General features: G+C 28.8%; 1 protein-coding gene and 1 long non-coding RNA gene across 8 annotated transcripts in view; one reads left to right on the top strand and one right to left on the bottom strand.

Annotated features, from left to right (window-relative positions):
- Positions 1-5,725: 5,725 nt before the first annotated feature.
- The window catches only part of Nt5b (5' nucleotidase B), a 38,664-nt gene continuing 33,666 nt past the window's right edge, over positions 5,726-10,723 (bottom strand). For all 7 annotated transcript variants that reach the window (XM_088199855.1, XM_088199854.1, XM_088199856.1 and 4 more), the window contains 2 exons: positions 7,514-7,604; positions 5,726-7,440 (listed from right to left, as the gene is read on the bottom strand). In XM_088199855.1, the coding sequence (XP_088055981.1) occupies positions 7,306-7,440; positions 7,514-7,604 (226 nt within the window). In that variant the 3' untranslated portion in view covers positions 5,726-7,305. The remainder of the gene's footprint in view (positions 7,441-7,513; positions 7,605-10,723) is intronic.
- Positions 9,700-10,570, top strand: LOC148228445 (uncharacterized). Its single transcript, XR_015811625.1, has 4 exons — positions 9,700-9,910; positions 9,977-10,056; positions 10,131-10,254; positions 10,368-10,570. It is a non-coding gene; the product is annotated as an uncharacterized LOC148228445 (long non-coding RNA).

The raw sequence follows: 10,723 nt of genomic DNA, 5'->3' as shown, positions 1-10,723 counted from the left end.
TTTATAGTCAATGGGTAAAAACGATAGGAAATTGCTGAATTTCTACGTAAAATATTTGGGTCACTGCCATATCATAATACCGGCGTGTTTTCCCGTTAACCGCTGATTTGCAGGATAGCCTCGAATTTTACCAAGAAGATTTCAGTTAACCACGATGTGTGAATGGATCGTCCGCTCAATTGCACACTCGAGTTAAAATTAGAAGTCTGGTTTACTATTCATCAGCTAGATGAAACTAGAACATGTTGTTAAAATGTATTAAAAAATCGTGTAAAACAACCTGGTTTAATGGTTGAAACATGCAATTTTCTAAGATAGTTTATTAATATTATTATCATTTTATGAAGTATTTTATCAACCACTGAGAATCGGTGACATCTATTTGATTCATTATAAACTATATAATAATAAATCTTTCAATCACTAGATGTCATATTCGGGCTGCTATCATTGGTATATTGGGAGGTATTTAAAAAAATAATAAAACATCGATTTTATAGAAAAAAATTATCTTACAAGCTCATGTATTATCCGTGTAAAACGCGTGCCAATTTCACATACACAATACAATTGATTACATAAACAACCAAAGGCAATAATTACCAAAACGCAAGCTTTAAACGCACAGCAATAAATAATTTTCGATGGTTAACTGTGTAATTAGCAATAATTTACTTGTTGTATATCTTGATGATATAAACAATTATTTATCGGTAAATATAAAAATGATCACAAGAACATAATTGACCCTGACTCCATGTCGTTCGACAAATATAAAAAAATAGCTCAGACCACTAGAGCTTTTTCCAGCGGCTGTTTATCAAAAGCTTGTGAGGCGGTGAAAAAGAAAACCAAACAATTCACCGATCCAATATAGTATATATCAAAAATATAACACAATTAAACACGCGTTTCGAAACGTGTTTTCGCCGGTCGAAACGTATCAGTGTCATTTGGCAGCAAATCAAAACGGCTTTTGTTGAGATATTTCTATGGGTTTGTGTCTCTTGGTATTTTGTCTTTATATGAATGAACTTCTTTATTATACTTCTATTATTGGAAACGCCGCAAATAAATGCGCAATATTTTATAGGAAAATATATAATATATGATTCTGTATAGTATTAAAATATTATCCTAATATTAAACTGATACTTAAAATTATACAATAAGTTTATTCGCTAAAAATAAAAGTTTTTATATATTTTATTCGAAAGCAAAACGATCGTTTCCAATCTGCCTTAGCAGCCAACAGCAATTCCTTTTAAAAAAACTTTGTAATTGGTCGCCCTACCGAAAAAATAGCGGACAGGAAAATCTACCATAGAGGGGGCCATAAATATTAATACTAGAACGCGGACAAACATGAAAAACTTCCACTCATCACTGCCTCTCATAGATTTTCTCTGGCATTTTTACTTTAACTCTCACTACCGGACTCAAGGCATTGGATATTCAAACGCCATTTAACCTGGACTACAACCAAGAAGTGGTTGACTCAACTTTAAACCAGCAAAAATCGCAGAAGCCGCCGCTTCTTTTTTCACATCCACAGGTACAACTTAACGTCCGGAATCCAAATCAAACCCAATTCAGAGACGCCTGCAGCCTACGGACGCACCCTCGGACAACACGCTGCGCAATATAGTAAAATAAACATACTGACTCCAAAACAAGAATTTTTCGATTAATATTTCGCTTAGGCCGAAACTAAACTTTAACCAAAATTAGTCTGCTTTTCAAAGACTGTTCATATAGATCAGGTCTCGGCAACCTTTTTTGGCTGCGGGTCAAAATAATTAAAATGTGACTATTAAAAAGACTATTCGGGTCAGTGAATATTTTTGGTCCTAGCAACTATATATGTGGTCTAGTCGTGACATCGTAACACGTTAAAAAAATGATATTTACAGAACTCAAATGGGTCACATAGGTTGATCGTTTGCTCAATATTACTGCTCAATATTTCAATCTTTCGTTAAAACTTGACAGGCGTAAGCCCAATGCGATACAACGGGGTAAATCTGTTTCAATTGGATAGATCAATCAGTATTAACCACCAGACCGAAACTCTGCGAATCGGTGACATATTCATATATATAATTAATTATAAGCTATTATGTGTATTAAAATTTATTTTATAGGATATAATAATAAAAAGCAAAAAATATGTATGATATTAATTTTAAACATTGCACATATATTCTGTCCCATTTATAGCACATAATATATGGCGTATATAATTATATTTAGTGAATTATAAATAATGGGAAATTTAAAAATAAATTTGTATAACATTCATATTTTTTTAGTCTTGAATCCAATCTTTCATTGGACACCCTTTTTTATATGACAAAGTAAAAACTTTTAGATTTAGCCTGCGATTGTATAAAATCTCCCGCAGCTAAAAAACATTAACTTCAGTTTTATCCCTATAATAATTTCCGAGTGCAGTGACCGAATTATTTGACCCATTAAAATATATGTGTATATATTATACATATATTACATTTAATAAATGCATGTTTTTAAAATATATAATTAGGAAAATTAATGAATTTCTATACTAATTCGAACATATTTTTTATGATCGCAGAATTTTAATCTAAAGTTTAGAGTACTGGCATTTTTTAACTCGTTCAAGGAATAAGAAATAAAGAAATATTTAAGGCATGTTGATCTATTATTTTTATCTTCTAGGCATGTATTTAATTTAAATTAGATTTAAGATGAACATAATAAGTTATATTGTTCTCTAAATAAAAATAATAGGTGTTAGTAAAGTTTCTAAATAATTTTAATACCTCTTTACTTACCCTAAAAAAATAATTTATTAGTACAGCAACTAAAATTATTGAACATAACATATTAAATGGACATTGAAAAAAATCAAACAAGAATAAATACATTTGATGCTGAATGAAAAAAAATGTTAATAAAAAATCATAACCGTTATATTACAATTAATCTGTAAAAATAATTAACGTTCTAAAAACTGCAGTGCCTCTGCTTAAAATAATTTAAATCAAGACATTTTTATAAGAAAATATCAATGAAGTCATACAGTTCTATAGTTAAGAACACAGTAAATAATAAAATATTTAATGAAAACTTTTTTTGTTGAAATTATATACTGAAAAAAAATAACTTAAAATGAACTAAACATCGTATAATTCCTACTAGTGGATATTTTACTTTAAGATTTAGAATTATTATTATGTTAATTTGTTCATTTCTAAATTATTTAGTGAATTTATAATATTTTCCTGAACATTTATATATCCATCAAAATTAAGTAAAGTTATACCAAAATATTTACTAATTTATTTTTATCCACCACCGTTGACAAAAGTTACAAACGAGCGACTCGAAGATGCGTCGGCGGTATATTTAAAAATTAAGATTTGTTGATAGCCGCTCGCTCGTTAGCGAACATTTGTATCGTGACGAATTTCTAAAATTCTATATCGTCGCGCTTAATATATTGTGCGAAATTAAAATGATTTATGACGGTGGCGCCTCAAGGCAGTGAACAACGGGAAGCGACTACACGAATGGGTCCCGCGCTCCTCCGCCAGTGGAATTTCACGCGGCCGATATATCACTTACTCCATTGTTGGAGTGAAGGCGACATCTTTTGACATTAATAAAATAGTGACTTCTACATTAGTGCTACTTTGACCATTCAACAACATTAAGTCTAAAGTATCCATATGAAGTTCAAGGACTCATATTTCAGTAGTTGACATGTTGAATGTAGGCCGGAGAAAATTACTCCGTACACTTGACGATTGATGAATCAAGTATGCTGCTAGTTACTGATTCTAGAGCTCTGGAAACGAGCCTTTTATATCCACTTTTTCAAATAATATTAATTTTCTTCTCGCGCAATAATTACCATAACCACGATATAATAAGAATGAACTAGAGAATAAAGGAAAGGACCACACAAAAGCCCTCATTACGTCCAGGAAAAAAATGTTTCACATAAATAACACATAATTACTCTCCGATGCATTGAAAGAATATTTATTTATTGCGAAACACGAACGGAAAACATTATATCACCGGACGACAAAAAGCACCGTAAAGTCACAATATTCCCGTTGCACCATTCACAGTGAACATATTTCGTTGGTCGAAGAAACGAGTGCAACAATTGGCTGGATGGTTGTGATTCGTCAGCGAGCATTACAACCTTTGATACTTAAGTCTGGCCTCCAATGAGGAGAGATCAGATACCGCCCCAGGCCTGAGATGGAGGAACATACGGTTATAGACGGTCAGCGAGGGACTCTACTACACAATCGCCGCAGCAGAGAGGAATGAACCTAAACTACACTCCCACAACTACAAGACCTCTGAAGACCATCCACTAAACATCATACCTCCGCCAGCTTCTCCACCACTGCTCGGAGAAAAACGATACTCGCCCACCATAGTTTGTCGCAATATACATAATATTATATAATAAATTATTACCAGTTTCCAACAGCGTCTTTCTGGCTGCGAAGTCACACCTCTTAGGGTCCGAAACCTTAAAATATATAGATATTTTAATTAAGAAAAAAATAATACATAGTATGCATAATAACTACCTGATCGTATACGCGAACGTTTATGACGGACGGAATTAATACATCTTTTATCGCTACAAATATCTGACACGTCTAATGTGTTTGTTTGGTATTATCGTTCTGTGTTGTTTTTTTTTTTGTTTAACAAGTTTCTGCAGCCTCCGTTGGACTTTTAAAGCTCGTTTTATGTTGGGATCATGAGTGCGAAAATGCTGCTCCATACTCTTAAGTTTCAGTTTTACCTTCGTCATCGTTATTACCACCGCAATCTGTCATAAATGCAATTAGTTTCTCATCATCTATAGGTATATCAACCAATAGTTCATCGATGACCGTACTTTGCACGTTGTCAAACACTTCATCGCTAATCGCATGTAATAGAGTTATAATTTTAGAAAATTCAAATGATTGTTGTGGTACAGAGTATTCACTTTTGACACATTCTGGTCATTTTTTTTCCAACAAGCATTTAGACAAAATATAATCGCGTTAGAACAAATAATTCACGTGATATACTATTCGTTCTTTTTAGTGCACCACGTTATTTCAAAACCGTATTGGGTGTGTGTAGATGATAAATACCGAAGAAAAAACAAAATCATAACAAAAGTAATAACAATTCATAGTAACTGATTTTGTTTGTATTTTCTTACGTTAACAACCACGTGTTTGCAATTATTTAAATAAAACAATTATCTATAAGATGGATTTAGATGTTATAATAAATATAAATAATATGTGATATTCAAAATCAACATCAATGGCAAATATGTCCCTTTTATGCACTTTTTACACATGTAACTGCTTTAAATATTCAATAAAAAATACTACTGTAGTAGCTCAATCTGTGTCTAATTGCCACCCGTCATCTCCCGTCGCCAAAATATTTTGGATGTATAATACATACATATGTGCTACATTTTGTTACATGTAGTAAAGTGTATTCTCATTGTGTTTTACTCCTGAATATATAAAGTTTATATTTAAAATAAAGGATTAAGTTCAGTATATACTGCATATATTTTGAAATATTTTTTAATATTGTGACTAAAATATTTTACTTTATCACTAAATGAAAAATAATACTTATTTGTATAAATTGTGGTTCTTTGAAATTATGATAACAAGGTATAATAAAACAAGAAATAATATTTCATATATATATTATTTTCATTATTATACTATACTTCAAAATAAAATATCAATCAACATACATGCATTACAGATCCATTATAGATTCAATTTTTATTTGGTATTGAAAAGTTTCAAGCACTTTAAATACACAAGTAGTCAAAAGCTAAAAATATTTATTTCGATCTATATAAATAGAATTTCATAGAATTAAGCTATAGAGGCAATAAAATCTTGATGAAAAGCAACGAATATCTACGGTACGAATATCTCAGCTTTTGCTTTTGTAAAAAGATGAGATATTCGTACCAAATTCTTATGAACAAAATAAGGCATTCGTACATAACCTCTAGCTAGACGTCTAGATGAAATAAATCACTTTGACTGGTAATGTTTACCTTTTCATAATAAATATATTGTATAATGTATATTTCTCAGCTGATGACCGAGCAAGCTATTTTATTACTTATTTAAAATATTAATTAGTTTAACGCTATATTCCTATAAAAGGCATAATCCGATAACAAAAGCACGATACAGTGAGCAACAATTCATTCTGCTTTCAAATGTAAACAGTTTATAGGACACAATTGATTAACGTAATGTTAACAACATAACAGATTGGCCCCAATGATGTGTTACGATATAAATTTAAACAAAATACAATAAAAAGATTATGCCCCATTTATAATCATTACAATATAATTAACAATCTACGCTCCTCGAAAGTCAGTCTAAAAACAATTACTTGTTTTTATAACTACAACATTGCCGATGCGAATATTATTAGCATATATCTATCGCATGTGAAACACTAATTTTACTACACGTTTCGCCACGATCTATAAATACAAAAAATTGCAAAAATTGCAACATGTCACGCTTAACTCTACTAATTTGAGCTTGTAGAAAAAAGTAACAATAAATTATTAATTTATCCCATAAGTTCATATGAGTTTAAAATTTCACTATTACATATATTCATTATTTTAAAAACATGCGTGACAAACTAATATAACTTAAATGTAGATAATAATATAAGTTAAAAAGAGATATATTGCTTTGTTTTCAGAGAACAATTCAGAGAAACGTTTCTTATTTGATAGATTTAAAATGATATTGATTTAAACAATTATTATTTTCAATTTAAATAATTCCATAAATTACAATCACAATTTTAAAAAGATCTTTAATCAAATATGATATTTATGTTATTATTCGTCAAATTATATTATTCGCATAACGTAAAGTTTATTGTCATATTTTATAACAATACACAAGTAATAATTACGTAATATTCCTTAATTAATTATATAAATGAAACACATATACAATTAAAAATAAAAATCAACAGTTCTAAATCAATGTGATTTTTAAAATACACACGGATAAACATAGAAAGGTAGCCGATACCCAATGTTAATAAATTTGGCTACCTGTAATAAGTATACCGTCTATCATAATACAATAAAAATAATGATTCGATATAAAATATAACATTGACGTATAAAAAATAGCGAACGAAATAAAATATAAATAAACAAAACAAATATAAAATAAACTCAAACGTTTCATGATTTATTGAGATATCAAAGATTTATTGAACTTTATCGTTTACTTCTTCATTAGGCCCGTCTTCGCTGCTGTCTTCAGAGCAATCTTCATCATGCGTGTGTGTCAGGGTGCGTGGGGTTTCTGGACGAACATGTGGTATAGTAGAAGTAGTCAGATTCTATAAACATTTATTTTTTAAATAGGATACATAAGAATAATAATTTGAAAAACGCAATACGGGCGATGCATACCTCATCGTTGTTAGTATTTGGAACATTGTCCTCGTTTTCACTTCCAGGTGATAATGGAAATGTGTTGAATCCTCTGCTAGATTGTCTTGATCTGGAAATAATTAAACACATTTTGAAAACTCATACTTTGAAAGCAAATAGACAAACGTCTTCCAATTTGCAGTACTGTGTGTTTATTTCTTAATGATTAACTTTACTTTCAAACAAAAATTGTACTATTTAAATAAAGAAGACAATTTAAATGAGCAATATTATTAAATATTTGTTTCATAAAACGAATTGTTTGTGCATTACAGTTGGACTGGTAAGATGCTAGCGAGCGAGCATTAGTCAAACAGTGAATAACACTACAATGAATCCTTTTCCGAAAAAAAATCCCAAGATTTACCTTACATAAATGCACAAACAATTCGTTTTATGAAACAAAGTATTTATCCTAATGTACATATCTCTTAAAATAATTCCCTGTTAAATCGTACTCTTAAATAAATATCATCTTTGAGATTGCAAAACAAGCACATAGTATGTGCTGATATTATCATTTTCAGCAATAGGTGATAAAATCTTTATTCTAAAAATATTTCACGGTTGTTTACTTATTGGATTTATTCTCCTTTTTTTGAATATATGTAGTTCTTAAAGTAAGCAATAAATTAGTTAAACATACCACAATTGTATGAAATGTCAATAGTTTGCTAATAAAAATAAAGTACTACATAGAAAGTAGGTTGAATTATTAATTATGAAACACCGTTATTTCTATACTGGAATACAGGTCATGTACAATTAAGTTATTACTAGCTGTCGGTACCTCACTATCGTGAGGTACCGAAAGCTAGCGAGTGTGCGTATACCGGACCCTCAACTTTTTGGGTTTTAAATATAATTTTTGCTTCGTTCTGATTTTTTTAAATATTTAAAAAAAAATTAATGGTTCAAATTGGACATTATTATTTAGGATTTTCAATAATAGACAAAATGGTTTAATCTATAAAAAACTACTAACATTTTCAATTCATTTGAAAATAGGTTTACAACTTGACTAAATATTTCCAGAAGAAAACATTTTATATTATTTATTAGATTTGAAACGTTAAATTTTATCGTTATATTTGAAACTTAGATATTTAATGATAAATCTAAATATTGCATATCATTTATAAATAGATTTAGAACTTAGCTAGATAATAATAAATTAAAAATTGTACAGTGAAATCTCAATACAGCGAAGCTTATGGAACCAATGAATAAATTGCATATAACACAATTTTATCATAAATTTAAATCTTAGTAATAAGAACTTTTTTTAGTTACACCATAAGTTTATTAATAATTTAAAAAAGTTGTTTATATGTTTTATGTGTAAATATAAAAGCCAATTAGAAAGAAATAATAAACTGAAAATATCAAGCACTTAATCTGTTACTTTAGACCAAAAGTGCGCTTTAAAAATAATAATAATTTTGAGACCTTTGTCAATTTTTATTAAAAAATATTTATATTTATATATTTTTTAAAGTAAATGATTTATCTGCGCAGCATTATTAATTTTAATAATTAATAAGTGCAAAAAATTTTCACATTATTTAAAATTAATAATAAACTAAACATATTTAAAATCTATAATAAATTAAGAATATTTAAAATCCATAATAAAATAAAAAATATTTTTAAGGTTGAAAAAAATATTTTGAATAAATCTTGAAAATTTATTCTAAAACTTTATAATTTAAAAAATATAATAAAAATAAGTTAAAAAAATTAAATTAGTTATAAAATATTTTACAATTTTGTGTAGTTTCCTTTCAAAGGGGTCAGTAAGAGAGATTTTTGCAACACTATGTGTTTAGTAGTTGGTTGGTAATGAATAGTACTTATTTTGAAATTTTCCCCCTTTTTTTTAAAATGTTTTTTCAAGCGAAATTTTAAAAATTCTTCAAAAACTATTAATTTAAATTGTCAACGTTCGCCAAAATTCAAGTACATATTTTTTTTTTGTTAAGAGAAGCTAATAAAAATCCACATTATTTATATTATATTTTAAATACCGTATAAACTAAAAATATTTAAAAAAAAATTTTTTTTAGAATTTGATGATTTTTAAACATATATTGATAAGTGTTTTACAATTTAAATCGTTAAAATCAATTTCGTAGTTCGTTATTAAGCGCGCGGTGATATCCCGATCATGTATCGGGATATCCCCTCAGTTGCTTACATTTGACAGTTCTGTCATCAGTCAAGCGCGCGCCGGGATACAGCTTAGTGCGATTCAATAAACAGTAAAATATGTTAATTAAACAAAGCATTTTTCTTACTAAGTTACAATTGAAGATGATTCAAAGTGATTTACCATTGGAATTATAGACTATATCGAAATATAAATTATGAGTGCCAGTAAGTGTTTGGTTATATGAATACTATATCACGGTTATTCTAACAAAATTACTATTGACTTTCTAGGATCTAATATTAAACGACAAACAGCAGTGATTTGGCAATTTAAGATATACATGCCAAAGTTAATTAAACATATTACAATGGTAGTAATAATGAAAAATCTCATATTAGTGTAAACAAAAAGTTACTTTTTACCCATATATAGTATCGTTTACAGTCAATTTCCAGAATCAATGAGAGATCTAATAACATTTACGTATGGCAAACAATTAATGTATGACATATTGCGACTATTTTGAAGAAGATGAAGATATGTCAATCTACGTGTTTAATCCTCTACAGTAATTTCCGTTAATTTTGTTCTTCGGTTGTCGTTCAAATTTAATTTATGCATTATATTAGTAGTAATAATGTGTTTAATGTTTACTCTTATTGTTTTTTAATTACTTTTCAGAAGCAATGATGGAGCAATTTGATGACCTATATGCCTATAACGTAGAATTGGTATATATAAACAAAGAGTGAATCTTCTCATGTTGAAGTCACTGTCAGCAAGTATTATCTTTTTATAAAGAACATACTACATAAGTTTGATGTAACTGAATATCTTGAATTTGGCTATTCCGAAAGAGGAATAAAGGCACAGAACAAAAATTGAACATATTTTGCCACATCGGAATTGAAAATAACATACTCTTAGATATTTTGGCTATCGATTATTCCAGGTATGCAATCACATATTTATAATCATTGTAAAATGTTGTTTATTAGATAACATCTAAGAAACTACACATTTATAAGCTGTCCGTT

This window comes from Plectrocnemia conspersa, unplaced genomic scaffold (assembly GCF_051122295.1).
Source record: "Plectrocnemia conspersa isolate PC_06_02 unplaced genomic scaffold, ASM5112229v1 ptg000012l, whole genome shotgun sequence".
Taxonomy (NCBI): domain Eukaryota; kingdom Metazoa; phylum Arthropoda; class Insecta; order Trichoptera; family Polycentropodidae; genus Plectrocnemia; species Plectrocnemia conspersa.
The sequence above is the reverse complement of the archived record's forward strand: the minus strand, read 5'-3'. Positions and strand labels throughout refer to the sequence as shown.